This window comes from Puntigrus tetrazona, chromosome 25 (genome assembly GCF_018831695.1).
Source record: "Puntigrus tetrazona isolate hp1 chromosome 25, ASM1883169v1, whole genome shotgun sequence".
Taxonomy (NCBI): domain Eukaryota; kingdom Metazoa; phylum Chordata; class Actinopteri; order Cypriniformes; family Cyprinidae; genus Puntigrus; species Puntigrus tetrazona.
The window spans coordinates 2,720,292-2,738,522 of record NC_056723.1 but is presented as its reverse complement, the minus strand read 5'-3'; the positions used below and the strand labels follow the sequence as shown (position 1 = coordinate 2,738,522).

General features: G+C 41.4%; 2 protein-coding genes across 2 annotated transcripts; one reads left to right on the top strand and one right to left on the bottom strand.

Moving 5' to 3' along the window:
• The first annotated feature begins 5,778 nt into the window (after nucleotides 1-5,778).
• ppp1r32 (protein phosphatase 1, regulatory subunit 32) lies at nucleotides 5,779-10,931 on the top strand. Its single transcript, XM_043227895.1, has 12 exons — nucleotides 5,779-6,313; nucleotides 6,525-6,642; nucleotides 7,243-7,360; nucleotides 7,509-7,653; nucleotides 7,769-7,832; nucleotides 7,918-7,997; nucleotides 8,154-8,219; nucleotides 8,359-8,445; nucleotides 8,535-8,615; nucleotides 10,310-10,404; nucleotides 10,678-10,779; nucleotides 10,872-10,931. Exons 1-12 carry the CDS (start codon nucleotides 6,143-6,145, stop codon nucleotides 10,909-10,911), a joined length of 1,167 nt encoding a protein of 388 aa, XP_043083830.1. The 5' UTR covers nucleotides 5,779-6,142; the 3' UTR covers nucleotides 10,912-10,931.
• A 3,907-nt stretch (nucleotides 10,932-14,838) lies between these two features.
• Nucleotides 14,839-18,231, bottom strand: LOC122330667 (leucine-rich repeat-containing protein 10B). Its single transcript, XM_043227892.1, has 2 exons — nucleotides 17,746-18,231; nucleotides 14,839-17,440 (listed from the first exon to the last, which is right to left on the bottom strand). The coding sequence occupies exon 2, from the start codon at nucleotides 17,174-17,176 to the stop codon at nucleotides 15,920-15,922; it is 1,257 nt and encodes a 418-aa protein (XP_043083827.1). The 5' UTR covers nucleotides 17,177-17,440; nucleotides 17,746-18,231; the 3' UTR covers nucleotides 14,839-15,919.

Below are 18,231 nucleotides of genomic sequence, written 5' to 3'. Positions count from 1 at the left end.
CTGGTAAAGCTTCCAATAACAAGGTTGGGAAACACCGGTTTCCACAGACTTAAATCTCAAGAACAAGCTCAATTAGCCAACAGACAGTGACGTGGTTAACACTAATGACACCAATACTGTGTTCATGCAATCATAACTCACTGTTATCTGGAGTATTTGCAAGTCAAGTGATTTAGGTTAAATTTGATCAGCATCGGAAAGTTACAGATGTTGCAGAACGGAAAACCATTCGCTTCCGGTCTTTGGAATAAGAACCAGTTCTTGATTCTGAAGTGTGTTTGGTTGAGAGAAGTCAGGCGATGCACAGCTGAACAGTTGGTTGTGCAATAATCAAGCTGAGGCCTGTCAAAACAGCCGAACGAGAGTCCGTGTGGGGAAAAGCGCAGAGGAAGAGCAGGCTGCAAGAGAAAGAAGCGGGACAGGAGAATCGGAGAAGGGTTTAAAAATAGAAAGGGAGGCTAAAGTACATCCTGGAGTGAATAAAGAATCTGCACAAACAGAGTGTTCCAGGATCCTGCAGACTAGACGCTGAGCTCTCGACTCTCTTTGAATCGCAGCACACTTCCAAACCCACCCCGACACGGCTGGAGCTCCATTATGACATCACGTTGGGCTAATATTAGACACACTCCATCCACACCTTTATCCCACACCTCTCTCTCTCTCTCGTTCCGTCTGTCTCTACAGTTCCCTCTCTGGGAACGTTCACAAAACCGTGTTGTTTGGAGTGCTAAATGTGGTCCGTACAGTTTGATTATTAAACAGAGAAACAATCTCATATTTATTATTACCGTAATCTGTACAATTGTAATTATTAAAAGTTTTTTTTTTTTTTTTAACAATGATTCTCATTTGTATACTTGCTTGTTAGAATACGATAAATAATTTATTGTGTTATGGAGGTCACCATCTTTTGATATTTAAAACAAATGCACGTTTTAGCATCTTTGTTATGTGCTTTTGTAATTAAAAAATGTTTTTATTATCCAGTATTTATATTTGGCTTTAAGATATATTTTAAGTAACAAAAACTATTATTAATAGTTTTAGTTTTAGCTAATGGTAACACTGCTCCAGAGTTGTTTAACAATATTGGTTAGATGACTTTACATTATACAATTATTTAATTGCTTATTATGAATACACAGAAAATGTTAAATGCTAAGTACATTTTATGAGTAAAATCCATAGGTGTATTTTATCAATGTTGCTCCAAAGGTGTTTATTTAAAGGAATAGTTCATCCAAAAATGAAAATTTCCCCATATTGTATCCACTGCTGTACACACGTTAACGTAACTATAAGCATCCTTTTCCTCATTTATCTTTTGCTCTGTAGTTTGTGAATGGAGACAGCCAAACCTCTCTGTGTTTCTCTCTGTCTTGCTTCCTCTCTCCATCTGTCTTATATGCCGAGAAGGACACAAGAATTCTCTGCTCTGACATGATATTTCCTGGAAACAGGGAGTCCAGACACACTGAAAGTACCAGCAGCCCTCAGGACAGATGGAGAGAGAGAGAGAGAGAGAGAGCTGACAGAGAAAGAAAAGGGGGAGACAGGGTGAGAAAATAAAAGAAGGATGGGAAGTGAGTGTGAAAATGTAAAGCATTTGAGAGGAGAAAGAGGTGCTGAAATATCTACACTTGAGACGTGAAGAGAAAGGACTAAAGAAACAAAGGGGCAAATGAATCTGTCAAAGAAGGACATAAAAATAGTTGTTATATAGTATTTTATGCTGTATATTTAAATTTTAATAGCCATGTTTTCTCAAAATAACAGTTCAGCACAATGATGATGATATATCATACTAATTTTGATGTCAGTGAAGCCTTTTATTCTCACGCGTCATCATCAAGCACCAAACCATAAGATTGAATATGATCGTGATATAGTCTATTCATGACCGAAAGCTATTAAAAGACATATTGAAATTTTGCAGTTGCATTGCTGTCTGCGCATGTTCAGGGAGCTCTCAGAATTGATCAAAAATATCTTAATGTCTTAAGGGTTTGGAACGACATAAGGGTGATCAATTTTCATTTTAATCCTTTAACACGTCATTGTGACTATATATGCTTTGATTTTATTGATGATAACAACATGAACGTACATAGAAGAAAGAAGGTCATTAAGGTGTTGAAAATTTGTTCACCAACTCAAGTTTGAAGTTTGGATGGGTGGTAAATAGTCTTGGGGTTAAGTGCAAATGTTATCTAATTAAATATGATGTCTTAAAATTGCATACAGAATATACTAATAATCAGTACAACATGTCACCAGGAAGGTCACTGCTAGTTACTGCTAGTCAACCTCTTATATTAGGTCTAGTGCAAGTACAAAGAATATGTGAGAAATAGAGATGCTATACAGCAGGCTGGACTGTTTTTGACGCACCGAGCACAAAAAACACACCAAGTATGATTGATCTACCATGACAGAGCTGCATATAAACTAGAGATTACAGGAGCACACCGGCAGAGAACAAAAATGCACTTAAAATTAAGAGATCAGAGCACACATTTACTGCTAAAGGTATGAAAAATACTCCTTGTGAGCCCTCACGATAATTTGCTGCCATCAATTACTTCTTTCATCTTTAAATATGGTGTAAAAGTAGCTATTTCATGCTCAAGGGTCAGCTCAGGAGGAATATACAGGCTTTCTTCTGCGCTGATTGAAGAGCGAAATCTGTGGAATAGGTTTTAACGTAGCAAAAAGCATTAAATGGACCTTGGAGTCAAAAACTGCACAGTCAAATTCAGCCAAGATGGCCTGAGGGATGTAAAGAATTATCCCAATTCTTCATCTTTCTTTGTAATTCTACAGGTACAGACTCAGGGGAGATGCAGATCACTCTTCCTTCGAGAGGGGCTACATTTGACCTCATTTGCTGTCGCCGAAGGGATGCAGACAGAGACGTGGTGTTGGAAAGGGCATCTCTTTTCTAGGCTGCCAGCTGTGAGATGAGTGGTGTCAGTTTCGGGGGTTTTGTTAAAGACGGAATGGTTCCATTAGAGATGTAGCTTCTGGGTAAAAGTTTAGAGTCGACTGTCAGCTGTAATCATGAAACCAAACCTTTAGTCACCATCTGTGGTTGCGGCTGGGAAATAAGGATGAAATTTTGACGCAGTAATCCAAATCCTAGTGAACTGCCTACATAGGCAGCTTCCTTCTTCCTACCAGCACTTCTTATTCAGCAGCCCTGTCACAAAAGTGGTCCACATTGGAGATTATTTGCAGTAGTTGTTGCTACGAGAAATGCGCAATCCTTCTGAACTCAAAATACTGGATAAAAGCATGCTGAACTCTTTTTTCCCCTCAGTAGTTGCTTTCGTTATTGAATTGCAATTTTATGCAATTGCAGTTTATTATTGTCTTTGCTATGAAGGATACATGCAATGCAACCTTCGGCTAAAATTAGCCGCTTTTTGCACTCATGACGCCTTAAAATGCTGACTCCTTAGGCAGCTCAGTAGGTTTTGGAAGAGACATGTGTATTGGGCCTGAGGAGGCAAAATAAACTCTGTATCCCAACTCATTTTTCTTCTTAGTTGAAAATGTCAAAGACAGATTGTTGCCGTGGTCAGTTTGTGGCAGATGTCAATCAGCCGTGCCAGTCTTTGCTAAAGAGATCAGCTACGCCAAGTTAAAGGTAAATGGCTTCTGGGTCAGTGATTGGAACACAATGTTCCTGACTGAGTGTGACATTCTGTCTGCAGTCAACACTTTATCAGTTTTAACTGACTGACAGCCAAATTAGCATGAGGCTTCAAATTCAAACCAACGGACTTGTCAGTAAATACAGCTGGGATGTCCAGGGAGCATTTTTAGGTCAAAAGTCATGTGATTGTACAAGGGAAAAGCGTTATCACCTTTTTAGCTTTTTTTTCCCTACATTTTAATAAATATTTATGTAAATGAATTCCTAAAAATACATTTTATATAGTCTCTAAATTAATATTAGATCATATTAATTTTGTAAAGCATTCATGCTCAATAATTCGGCAAGCAAAAAACATCATCAGAATTGTGTGAAGTGACAAGAATACTTCTTTTATGCAAAGAAAACTTGTTGGTCTCCTCTGTGTCTCTTTACAACACTGTAGCGTCTTTTTGGGGGATATCCACTAAATGCGCTACGTACACTGTTCTGCGTCATCCGCGCCGCAAGGACGAGCCGTTTTTGTTCAAATAAAAACGTAAATACGTGTAGAATACACAGTAGAGCATACGTTCTTTGCGTCCGGTGGACATTCTCCAAAATGAAGCTACGGTGATGCAGTGAGACAAAGAGAGGATAAATGATTAAGTCAATATTTTTATTTTCCTTGCATACAGTAAGTATTCTCGCCACTTTATAACATTCACACTGAAGCACCGATGGCAGATGGGCTATTCTGACTATGAAGTTTTTTCAGTGTTCATTACTTGGCAGTCAACGGGACAGTCACAAGCCTTCCGGTCTTCATCTAAAATATAAGCTGCGTTCCAAAGACAAACAAAGCCTTTAAGTGTTTGAAACAACATGGGGGTAAGTGGTTAATTACGAAATTTTCATTCTGAGGCGGAGTAACCCTTTAATGGTAGCTAAGCACTTTTTAGGAAGTTTTAGCAAACTCAGGTATAGAATGCCAATGTTGAATATCATGCTTTATTTTGTCATGTCATATTAAGGACCTAAAATGAGTTTGCAAAGTTTTTATAGTTTAGAAAGCAGCCAACTCTCTCACCTTGCAGAGGAAGCCACATTTAACCTGTCAGAAATGTTTTTCAAAGCTCTTTTTGAAGCGGTTAGACTGGCCGTCACCCTAAAGGTGCACAAGTTTGTCCATCAACCCGGACATTTCTGAAAGTTTAAAGGTGTAGATTAGATCCACAGGGCACCTAGGCACTGTAAGAAAGCTCTTTATAGCTTTTCCTTAACCTCACCTGCACTGATAAAACCCAGCGCCGGCCCCCAATGTAGTGCACCGTTCCGTATCCTGTTGCATGCCACAAAGATTAATCCATTTGAGGAGATGACTGCAGAAAAGGGAGAGAGTTTTTTGGTCACGGACACATCACCGCGCCGCTTGAGCAAACCCAACGGTGCCGTTATTCGCAAGGGCAGTCATGCCTACACGCACCGCTCAATAAACGCCCTCGCCCGGCTCCCACGAGAGCGACAGGCCACCCTGCAGGAGCAATATTTCGCATTCGCTCTCTGCTAGATAGGAGCGACAATGCCTTGTCAGTGAAGGTGAGACAGAATTAATGTGGGAGACAGGTAGACAGCGGGGACGTGCTGATAGCCGCTGTAATGATGGATTTGACTTTATCTTTCCAGGGCGAAGAGTAATGTTAATGCGTGACGCGTTATGGCTGTACTCACGGCGGAGGCCGTGGTGATTATGCAAATGACTTCAGCTGTGACACGGACAAGGCCACGCAGACCGTATAGAGTCGTTAAGTACGCCTGGAATCCGATAATAATATATAAGCATGCTCTCAACACTGTAAATATTTTAGGAAGACATATGTGCATCATGGGACATTGAACAAGGAGATGATGATGGTGGTGATGTGAAACAAAGGGCGTGAAGTGACAAGGCTGCAGACGTGTTCATTTGAATAGCACAAGAGCGCCACCCCGTGGACACACGCCTCCACAGCCTCCAAGAGCTTTGCGACTGAACTTTTGGAAAAAGTCTCGACGTCTGTTCAAGTGACGTCAAAGTGACGCTGCTGGATAATATCCGATGACGTTCAACGTCTCAGGTACATTCTCAAGAGGGATAAAAAGTGCAGAAAATGGGTCTTCTTCATAATACATGAAGATGATTATCATTCTCGTTAATATTATTTAGTGAACTATCCGTGACTTACTTTCTATATACCAATTTAAAATGCATTCGCGCGGACTTTTTTAGGTGGCTAAGTAAATGCCTTATCGTTAAATTTGGAATAGCTAACCGTGTTCCTCGGTTTTATTTGTAGTAAAACAATGGCCGATTTTCGTAGGTATATTAATGTTGCCCGAAAGTCAAACGTCGTCGTTATTTTCGTACATTCGTAGGCCGTGAAGAAAAAATCTCGTATCTTTACCCACCAGATAAAGTTTATATGTGAATGTTATTTAAACTTCTTGGTGAACTCTAGTGTGATGTACTGTAAAGCCGTTACCTCACCTTCCCGCGTCGTGTCACACACGTGTCACGTGGCGAGCTCGTGCCGCCATTGTCCTGGTAACGGTTACCTGGTAACGAGCGCGAGGATAAAAGAGCAACTCAAATCGCGCACAGGTATGTGGTTTTACTGCGCGGAGGGGCGACAGGTAACGGAGGACTAAACACTTATTAAGTGTTATTAATTTATTTAAATCATAAAAAAATAACAATAATGCCAGCATAAATACTTTACGGGTCAGAGTCCCATCAAGTGCGAAATAGTGTTAATGTGACCTAGAATAAAACTGTTGTTGTTGTAGTGTGTGTGTGTGTGTGTGTGTGTGTGTAGTTGTTACAGTTGTGTATTTTGTTCTGTAGTCACCGATGGTTGGACCCTTGGGTGCAGTGAGACCTTTGGTTGGACCGGGCAGACCAGGGAGGCGTCCGACTAACATCGGCCTCGACCAATACTGCACCTCCTACAGACAGTCTTACAGTGAGTACTTTAGCTTCAGTAAAGCTATACTTTTGTTTTTTTTAATTTATGATTATGGACACTGGCATGATCAGACCGATTCCAAAGCCGGACAACATCAGGTCATAAGTACCTGATTTAAAACAACAGCCTTTTTCTATGCCGCAGTTTGAAACATAAACGGCCATCTATCTTTTCTACCACACATTATAATGTTTTGATTGCTTGTTTTACTGGAGACGTTAAAAAATGATTCGCAAGAATCATTTTTCATCACTTTCCCCGCTTTAGTCTGGTTTCATGCTTGTAAGCGGAACGCAGAAAGAGAATTTGTAGATAATCTTCATGCACCCTCTTACGTTTATCACAAATATATGGTACTTTATTATTTAAAAAAAATCTTGGTCAGTAAAAACTACTGTATGGAAAAGAGCACGGTAAGATTCTTCAAAACATATTCTATATTAAAACAGCAACTTACAGCATTTTGGGTGACCTGTCCTTATGAGTACATGTTTTTTTACAAATGCGGTAATAAAAATAGTCACTATTTGTTCCGAGATTTGTTTTGTGGAATATAGAATGTAGAATCTGCCGTGAGTCGTGTCCTCTTTTATCCAGGTAAGGAGTTATTCCAGTCATGTCTAGGTCATCATTTTGGGACGGGTTACTCTGCCAACCACCGTCCTCTTCTGTACTACAGCTCCAGCCTGGACCGCTATGATAATCCACAGTTTGGGTAAGACCCAGATTGTGTGTGTGTGTGTGTGTGTGTGTGTGTGTGTGTGTGTGTGTGTGTGTTTGAAATCGCGCACGCCGTACGCTCCAAAGCCTTTCTGCACCCCACTAAATCATTTTAAACGCATATACTTTTCCTTTTCTCTTAGCCTCTCGCTGTTGGACAGTTTTGAGTCTCAAACGAAGCGTCATTACCGGCGTCTGGTTCTGCCCGACGGGACGGAGCCTTTGGCCTGCTCGGGGTCCAGACACAGAGAGAGCGGATATTTGCAGCTCCGATCTCAGCCAAGACCTGTGAGAGCCAAAGACACATACATAGAAACGCAGCAGGTTTCAAGGGCACTGTGCCATGTCACTTCACCCTGGCCTCGTTGTGCTTTTATTTTCTCTCTCTCTCTCGGTCTCTTAGAGAGCAGGGTCCTGTCAGACCGAATATAAAGGCACTCACATTCCTCACCGCCTCAGAGTTTTAGGTAAGTGGTGTGGTATTAAAATAATGGTTCTTTGTGGACTGATGATGCATTCTAGGTGTTTCAGACCAGTGCGTTTGTGTTATAGTTGGACCCATAGAAGATAGTGGATACACTAAGGAAGCCAGTCTACAACCGAACACCTTTCTCCCTCAAAATATTAACATGGTGTGTGTGTGTAAACTCCTCATTATAATCTGTTGGCAAAGTCATTGTCAAGATGTTTTTTATCTATGCTGTATTGATAATGAGAATCACATAATGAAATCCTTTTTCCAATGTTATGCTGACTCTTTGCTCTAATTGGGTAATGATGGTTGTCAGGATGACGCTCGCAGGACACAGGAAAGTGTGATGAGGACTGACTTCCTTCCCGGATGTTTCCTACAGGTGGTCTCTCTGTTTCTCTCGCTCTCTGCTATTACTCTGTCCATCAGCATCTCTACAATTTTTAAGATATGCGTCAGCGGGAAGAGGTCTGTAGTCTATTTAATGTGTGTGTGTGTGTGTGTGTGTGTGTGTGTATTAGGGCAGTGAAGCATTACCAAAACTTGCCTCCCGTGCACTTCGAGAAACTGGATTTACAAGAGAAACCCAGAGGCCACTGACCAGTTCGGTGAGATACTCACCAGATAAACTCTGCAATTAAGACTACAAGACGTTCTCTGATCAAGAATCAGGGTTTATTGGATGTTGTGCCCACAGGCCTTTCTACGGGGTGGTGTTAGTGAAGACAGCGGACAGAAGGCTAAAAGTGCTGCTGCTGGATGGTCCATTGGGCCAATGGTAAATAAAACCAATATATTGTGGATTGTGTTAGGTGAAAACAATCTGACAGTTTTGGAAAACCTGGAAATTACAGGGAAAATTATATAGCGATTTAAGCATTTGTAATTATGTTCAGTTTAATGACTAGAAATATCATAGGGAAGTCATGAAAATGAATCAGTTAAAAGGTGTGGGAATGCATGAGCATATATATATATATATATATATATATATATATATATATATATACACACAGGGGTTGGACAATGAAACAGAAACACTTTAGCCAATTTAGTGTTGGAGGTTTCATGGTTAAATTTGAGCAGCCTGGTGGCCAATCTTCATTGATTGCACGTTCCACCAGTAAGAGCAGAGTGTGAAGGTTTAATTAGCACAGTAATAGCAGTTTTGCTTAAAATATTGCAATGCACTCAACATTATAGGTGACATGTCAGAGTTCAAAAGAGGACAAATTGTTGGTGCGTGTCTTGCTGGCGCATCTGTGATCCAGACAGCAAGACTTTGTGATGTATCCAGGGTAATGCCAGCATACCACCAAGAAAAATGAACCACATCCAACTGTGGACGCAAGCGGAAGCTGTCTGAAAGGGATGTCTGGGGGTTAACCTGGATTGTATCCAAATAACATAAAACCACAGCTGCCCAACTCACTGAAAAATTAAATGTGCACCTCAACTCTCCTGTTTCCACCAAAATCGTCCGTCGGGAGCTCCATGGGGTCAATATACATGGCCGGGCTGCTAAAGCCAAACTTTAGTCACTTGTGCCAATGTCAAACGTCGGTGGACAATGTGAAACATATATTGTTCTCCACCCTCACTATCTTTCCCACATCCAGGAGAGTTACGGTGTGGACAAGCCCGAAACATACTAACAAGCATACTACCCAGACTGCTGCATGCCCAGAGTGATGCATGGGGGTGAAACAGTGATGGTTAGGGCTCAATGTCATGGCATTGCCTCGGCCCAAAACTTGTGCTAGAGGGGTGTGTCACTGCCAAGGACTACTGAACCATTCTGGAGAACCATGAAGTGGTTCAAACGTTGTATCATGAAGTCGGTGCCGTGTATAAGGATGCAATAAGAATGGCTCAAAACCCCTCTGGCCACCGCAGGCCTTGTATGTGATATTCCCATAACAAATTGATGCTGTATCAGCCCCAAAAAGGCCCTACACCATAATTATTGTGGCCTTTCATTGTCCAACACCTGTGTGTGTCTCTATATATATATATCGGTCGAAAATACTATGTAAAACAATGGCAACTGTTTGGTTACCAATTTCTTCTTTAGACAGGTTTGGAACATCATGAGGGTGTGTAAACCATGGCAAAATGCATTATCCCTTACCCATTAGTACCTGGTACATGTAGTACATGGTATATGTAGTACCATTTAGTAGGTTTATAATGACAATTGAGTGTGAACTAAAACTAATTTCTCCTACAAGTAAAAAAAAATTGCAAAATGTGCTCTTTTTCCTAGAAAAGCCATTTGGAATATAGTCTGTTCTGTGCCAGTTCCGATTTAATGTCACAAAAGCACTCAAAGATGACACGACTCACCTCAACAACACTTTGAACAGTCATTCACTCAAAAGATGATTGGAAATCTGATATGTTTTGGTGTGCCGTTGCTTTAAGAGGGACTTCTGGAATAGTGTTGTTTATTGGCTGTTCTGCATTCTACAGGGCTCATCAGGATTCGTCCTGAACGCCCCCAACATCACAAGCCTCTCACATACACCAGCCGACCCGCAACACTTCCTCACACACTACCAAAACAAGTGAGTCATGTCTGTCTATCTCTGTGTCTGTTCCTAGGGTTTGACTGGCAAAACTGATTGCTCATTTATTTGAACTGACTGTTTGTGCCTTGTAGACATCTACTGCATTACATGGTTTCAACCTGGAGGTTCAGTGTGTTCTGATTGGTTGCTGGGTGGATGAGTGTGTTCTGATTGGTTGCTGGGGGATGAGTGTGTTCCGATTGGTTGCTTGGGGGATGAGTGTACCCTGATTGGATAAAATGAGGTTTTCATCGTTTATAATTGTTGCAGGTTTTGTGACCGATCATCAGTGGTGCAGCAGAGATCAGAATGGGTGAGAGGAGGCATACAGAGACTCAGAAAAAGCGGGTATAGTGGACGAGACACGGATAGGTACACACATAAACACCTTGTGTACTTGTGTTCATGTACACCTAAATGCTTGTTAATAACATCCTTTGTTTGTCTCTCTCTCTTTCATACAGGTTTAATCTTAGTGGATTTAGCGTCCTAGCATCGCAATAAACCTTAAATATTCCATTAAACAAAATACTGTGAAATTTTTTTTGTAACATAACGTGGGGTTAGGGATTTAAACAGACCCTTAGCACTATAAAATTTAATGCATTAAGCTGAGAATAATTAGCATCCATAATTAACAAGCAATAATTTTGAGCATGTATTTTAAAAACTAATATGCACCATAATTATTGATGTTACCCTGAATGCATGACCAGGAAGTGTTGCTAAACACTTGTACTTAGCTCGTACACAGATTGCAATGCATAAACCAATACACACAGATATGCACAAATTATGTACACAAGTTCCTAGCCATGCCGAGAAAGGAGTGGCACCAAATGAAAGCTCAGCTGGCTGGCATATGGTCACAGTTATGGTGCCTGCTTAGGTTGGTGTGTGTGTAAGCTTCTCTCTCATCTCTGGGCCAATGTTCACTCTCCCACACAGGCAGATCATTTATTATCCTTAATAATCCTTGCAAGAAAGGGAGAATAGGGATTGATTGAATAAAGGAACACTGGTCTTTTTAGCCATTGCTTAACACTGAAAAAGTGACTCAAGTGCTTGTCTATAAGTGCTTTGATGGTTGCAGAGGTGTTGCTATTTTGCAATAAATTGAGCAGTTGGAGCATTAGCAGTCAAACAGTAATATTATTCATAAGCAACACATCAGCAACCATATAGCAACACCATGGCAACATTTTAGCACATGTATACACTGTGTTTTAAAATTGAATACTACGTTTAATTAAACTTTAATTTGCATGTTCTATATGGTATGAATGTTTGTAGTTTAAACAAAGTTCATTGTCACTGTCGTTTCGTTTACTTGTTTTGTAACATGGTGCTATTCACCTATCCTCTATTATTGCCTCATGGGATATTAAACCTTTTATTAGTTATGTACTTCAGAATCTCAATGGAGAATTTTCGCTTAGTATTTCATGAATAATACTACAAATTCAAACATGCTACTTGGCGCACATACTGTTTTTCGCCTAATATGTAGTATGGAAGTAGGCATATTCTGACGGAGCCCTATTCTTAAGTAAATCTGAAAATCTAGTTTGTGTCAAGACAAACATTGTGGTTTTCCAGCCTAGCAACTACACTCTTACAGTGCAAAACCAACTAACTAGTATATATAACATGCAAACATGCCCTACTTATGAGCAAAATCATATGCACTGGACCATGATGGCCCCTCCTCTCGTGCCGACACACTGTCACAATGGCTCGGATTACATTTCTAACACCAGATGACTTCTGCTGAGATCTGGCAGTGACAGAGATATTACTGTGAGTGCCTGTAACAAGGCTATGAAGTTTCAAGCGCCTCAGAGGCGATCCAGTGTTCATTCACGGCTTGTTATGCAGCTGACCTTGGGAGAATGGCGTTAACATAAACTAGCAGTAACCCGCTAAATGATTAAGCACAGAGACTATGTTCTCCTCTTCAGGCCTGGACTGTGTCAGAGCGCTCAAACACTCCGCAGATACTCGATACTTGCTGCCTGAGGATCCAGGGCTAACAGCTATGCCAAAATCTATGAGACGGACTTATTCTTTTAGAGATAGCATATAATGAGCAATCAAATTGAGATAAAAAGAGATGTTCTGTGTTTTTTTTGACCTGTCCTGTTTTTATTGTTTTATTGTCTGTCAGGCATATTCGAAGTGTTATTTATGTCTGTAACACAAACATTGCAGGGTAAGTTCTGCACGAAGGTTTAAAGAGATAGTTCACCTCAAAATTTAAATGATGTTGTTTCAAACCCGTAAGACTTTTGTTTGTCTTTAAAACACAAATTATGATATTTTTGATGAAAACCAAGAGCTATCTGACCCTGCATAGATAGTAAAACAACTAAAATGTTGCCATGCCAAGAAACATAGTAAGAGCATCTGTGAAATAATACGTGGGACATCATTGGTTCAACCGCAATATTAAGAAGCTATACAAATAATGAAAATAATATTACAAAAATAATTTTCCTCCAAATGACGTCTACCTCCATTATTAAGAGTATCTCTGCTTGTAAACGGTAGACTTGTCTGGTGCTTTTATTTTAGGGTGAACTACCCTTTAATACATGTTTCTAGGTGTTTGTTTGAGTCTCTTCTCGAAGCAGTTGTAATAGTGATGTTTAAGCAAACACCACAAATAGTAAGTTTTTAATGAAAGTCTCTGTTTACCTCAAAATAGCAACATTTCAGCAGCCATCAAACCACTTTTTTGATCAATTGTTCAATGTCTTCCACAGCTGAAAGAAATGGCTGATCTACCTGCCAGAGTCAACACAACCCATCCCACCAAACGCAAATGTGCACGTCTCAGGTGTCTTTGAAACAGCCAAGATTCGCTACTCAAAGCATTCCTTTATTCTCATCCGCCAACCGTAAGTTCTTTTGCCTTTCTCAGAGTACGCACTTCATCCGAGACATCTCAGTAACACACTGTAAGTATTTGGCTGTTTGCAGATGTGAATGACAAATCTATTTGCGAATTGAAAAATGGCTTTTTTTAAAGACACCTGATCCGCGCACATTTGCGTATGCGTGATGGGTCGTGTTGATTCTGGCATGGAGTTCTGGGCGGAGACACGCTTTTCTCGACTTTCTGTCAAAGGTTGTGCCAAAACACTTGTTTCAGATTCTTTGCAGCAGTAATGACAGACTCATAGCGTTACATAAATATTTTAACAGATGGGTTTTGACACTTTCGGGGAGAGATGAGAAGTGACAGGAGATGGAGAGAGAGTTTAAACAGCACAGTGATGGATGAAGGAAGAAAAGGGAGAGGAGGAGGAAAGGGCAATGAAAACACTTCTCGAGTAGAATGAGAGAGTTGGCAGATGTGACTTGAATAGAAAAATAGGTAAATATAAGACTGATATCGGAGGGAAAGAATGAACAAATGAAGAACATGCAAATTAGGGGGCAGTGGTTTCTCCAGATGACCTCTATAATTCAAAACAATTATTTCATTCTTGAACTTGTGCACTTGGGAACAAAGAGTTTTGAAAAATAATTTGACTCTCTTTTGTAGAACTAAAAAGGGTTTTTAAGAATATTAAACAAGAACTGAATTCATCAAGCTACAAACACAAAAAGCACCTTAATTATTGTGGTCCATATGTGGTCCTTCATTATTCATTACAAAATCATTATTCACTGAAAATCTTTTTCTAGTTCCCATCATAATCAATAAAGTTGTCTACACTTTTTGCACTTCTCTAGTTCGCTTTGCATTATATCACATGGCTCATCTGCAGTGTTAATTGGGTGTTAAACACTATTTTCATTTTTATACCATCACCCAACCCACAAACCTCCTGGATCCATTACAGTCTTTGTTCTGGAACCTCATCATTTACACATTAAGCGCTGCTCTTTCTCAGTCTTTCTCCCAAAACATCACTGACTAAGTACCCGGGCCTTTTATGGATTGCACCCATTCACTCCCTGATGTTTCTCTTCTGTCTGCACGCCTCCTCTCTGACTTTCACACATCGAGCCCTGTAAGCTTAAAACGAGAGAGAACGTTTACTTCTATTAGTGCTAACTTGGCTAGCTCTTCCCATCTGTCTCGGATCACGTCAACGTTGTTCCAGTCAGACAGCTAGGATTCTTAGTGGAAACTCTGGTAATTCAGAACTCGGTTCTTGGTAAGGGCTCGGATTTGGAAATATATTTTGAATACTGTCAAATTTTTTTTCCGTTTTTCAGTTGACATTGTGAATATCACTGGTATTTATTCATTTAGATTCTTTGCTGTGAATCTGTTTCAGTGAATCAGTTTAAAATTTGAAACATCTGGCTTTTTGTCAGCTGAAAACATGGACGTTTTCTAGCTATATTACATGGTCGTAGTCCGCAGTGGTATTAGATCTTCTCTGAGTCCGACAAGACATGAATCATTGAAACATGTTTGGCAAACTCATTGGTTATTTAATAAGAGAATATTTGGTTTCACCAACAACATCGCTGCAATAGCAGCATCAAGTTTCTTATAAACAGTACACTCGTGTCAGGGTAGAGTTCCAGACACACTTACACAAACTCACAAAAAAAAACAAAAATATCTGAGCCCTGCTCTTAATTAGAAATACACAGCACACAGTAATGTAGTTTTGATGCATGAAAAAGTTGTGCAGTTTCACAGGTCTTCACAGTTGATTTTTTTTTTGTTGTTGTCGTTTTAAAATCATTAAACCCTGTGCTGAAGTGAGTCCTGTGTTTGAGGATTTCTGTAATGGTTGGCCAACAATAAATACCTTCTAACAATAGCAACACTCACTTATACTTGAGTGAAAAACCTTTGCGCGTTTGTAAAAGTTACTTCATAGGGTTTTTGAGTGATGCTATTTTACAGCTTAAGCTGTATTTTAGAAGTTGTGTTAATCATTTGTGCCATCATTTAATCGCCCTCAAGTAACTCCAAACCTGTAATCCTTTAGACAGAATGTAAATGAAAACATTCTTTAAAATGTTTGTGTATTTTGTGTATACAATGAAAATCGGTGCAGACCAAAGTAGTTCTGGGCCCCGTTGACTTTCATTGTATGGGGGGAAAAACAGTTCATTAAAATATCTTATTTTGTGTTTCACACAGTATTGAACATAATGAGAATAAACAAATAATATTAGATTTGTCAACATGGGTAAACTATATTTTTTACTTGACCTTTCATTCAACTTTCCAACCAATCAGACATAAATTAATGTTAATGTTAGCAGATCCTTTTTATTAGAGCGACTTGCAGTCGCGTTCAAAGCCCCATAATGTTTCCTGTGGATACTTAAGTGCCATTTTCTAGGCTCCAATAATTCAATGTTACTCTCCAGTTCACCCTTGGGATTGAACCTGCAACCCTTGATGTAACACCTCAGATGCATACTGCATCAAAAATCGCAAAAATAATGACTGTTGGCTGCTAAAACAAACTGTAATTCTGTTTGCAGAAATTACACACTTCAGATATAATAAGTAGGCTAACAGGTGCAAGTCTCAAGGTTGTTCTTGCCCCTCCCCTTCATATTCATAGTCCATTTCCGCTCTCTCATACTCTAGCTCCGCCCCCCCGTAGCCTTCATACGCCTCCCCCTCGCAGATTAGCTCCTCCCTTTCATACTCCAGACCGCCGTCATCATAACCAAGCCCCGCCTCCTCAAACGCCACACCTTGTCTCTCAGACTCCGCCCCTTCATCATTATTTTGTGGTCCATTCTCATCCCCAGTTGGGGTTGTTGATGGAACCGACTCATTTGTTTCCTTCTCCTTAGAAGCTGCCAGGTTAAGGGCGGAGCTCATCCGGAGTTTCTTAAGTATCCCGTGAATGACCGGACTAGCTGCCGCAGCCGCCGCGGCCGCCGCCTCCTCCGCTTCCTTCTCTGCTCGTTCTTTTGCCTCTCTCCTTCTCTCTCTAGCCTGCAACACCTCCTCAGCCCCCTCTCCGACAATAAGCACCTCCTCCCCTACGCGCGGCGGCTCCTTTACGGGGTTGTGGTCGTAGGAGAACAGTCGGAGCGCTGGAAGATGATGCAAGTTTGGGAACTCCGATATCCGATTACGGTCCATGTCCAGAATCTCCAGCTGCTCCATCTTGAGGAGCACTCGTGGAAACTCCTGAAAGCGGTTCCCGTACAGCCAGAGTCCTCTCAGGGACTCCATGCGCCATAAGTCCGAGGGAAGGGTGCGCAGGCGGTTGTCTCCGATCTGCAGCGAGCGCAAATTGGGAAGGTCGTACAACTGCTTGGGGAATCGCTGGAAGTAGTTGCTCTCCACCCAGAGGCAACGCAAATTCTGCAGGTTCCTCACTTCCGGTGGGAGACTCATCAGCCGGTTGCTTCCCAGGTAAAGACACGTGAGATTAGTTAACTGGCACACCGAGAGAGGAACGTCGTCAAGCTTATTGAAGTCGAGCGCCAGGGTACGCAATCCCTGCAGCCGCGTGATACCCTTAGGAACGTCGCGGAGACGGTTCGCACAGACGTAGAGCTTCTCCAGGTACTCCAGATCCAGGACCTGACGTGGAAGGCGACGGAACTTGTAGTAGCTGAGATCCAACACCGGATCTCCGCTCGCCAAGAGCTCGTCAACCCCGAGCGGCAGCTCCTCGTCCTCCACGACCTCCTCTTCTTCTTCTTCTTCTTCTTTCTCAGCCACCTCCTCCTCCTCCTCGCCTTCATCTCCCTTCTCTTTAACCTTCTTCTCCTTTTCCTCTCCTCCTTCGTCCTGGGCCTCTTTTCGGGACGAGTTGCCCATACCCTCGGCCGGCTAGCCCGGCTCTTGTCTGTGTGTGTCGTGAGAGTGTGTTTCAGGACGGGGTAAGAGGGTGAGGCGGTCTGTGGGGCTGGCCCCCCCTCCCCGTGTCAGTTTCACTCAGTAGGATTGACCCGGCAGTGACAGAGCCAGCACAGCGACACATGGTGCTCTGACTACAGGCGGCTTCCCCTTAGTCCGAGTACAACGAGGTCCAACGTCAGCAAACACGGCAGTGATACCAGCAAGGAGCCATATTCCGAGCGTCTGTGTGGATTGTTTCAAATAAAATACTCTTTATGAAACTATATGCTATGGAACAGATAATAATAATAATAGTAATAGTAATAGTAGTAATAGTAGTAGTAATAGTAGTAGTAATAGTTGTAAAAATAAGTATAACTGTAACAGGAAGAAAGCTTAATTTTGTCTGTAATGTAAACTCAAAATGTACAGATAACTGTCATCAATGCCAATGTTTGCATATTAAATACGTGCCGTTTTCAAAACTAATTAGTTATTTACCGACTGTTTTAAAGTATATCGTTTGTTAAAATCATTAATTGACTCACATTACAGTCACAAACTAAGCGTTTCGGTCTGTTTGTGTGAACCCTGGTGCTGAGCGTCTCTCTGCCGACACACACAGCTCTTGTCCGGTTGCCCGGTCTGTGGATCCCGGTCTCGCTTTGACCTGGCCGGCGGCAATGTGAACCGAACTGAAACTCCGTGCGCGTGGTCCTAAAGCAGACGAAAATCCTCCGAGACGTCGGTTTAAAGTTTCCAGAAGCGCTCGACTCGAGGTCTGTGTTTCTTTCCAACCGTGCGCGTTCACTGCTGTCTCGCGTTTCTCTCCCTCTCTTCCTCTCGAGTGTGGAGTTTGCGTAAAGCGTTGCCATGGACCGTCTCTCTCCCCTAGCAACCGAAACAGGGACACGAGAGCTACACACGACTGTCACGTGGTTCGAGGGGAGCGAGAGAGACGCGGTCAAATTCCTCTATTCCAAGTTCACGTTATGCAACGGGAAAACGTAGGCTATTTGTTAAATGATAATAAA

What these genes read in the sequence shown, in the direction of transcription:
- ppp1r32 (XM_043227895.1), top strand. Translation starts at nt 6,143, where the DNA reads ATGTACTGTAAAGCCGTTACCTCACCTTCCCGCGTCGTGTCACACACG. An exon ending in ACTGCGCGGAGGGGCGACAG is followed by an intron (nt 6,314 to 6,524) that starts GTAACGGAGGAC and finishes TTTGTTCTGTAG; the next exon opens with TCACCGATGGTTGGACCCTT. An exon ending in GATGGTCCATTGGGCCAATG is followed by an intron (nt 8,616 to 10,309) that starts GTAAATAAAACC and finishes TGCATTCTACAG; the next exon opens with GGCTCATCAGGATTCGTCCT.
- LOC122330667 (XM_043227892.1), bottom strand. Translation starts at nt 17,176, where the DNA reads ATGGGCAACTCGTCCCGAAAAGAGGCCCAGGACGAAGGAGGAGAGGAA.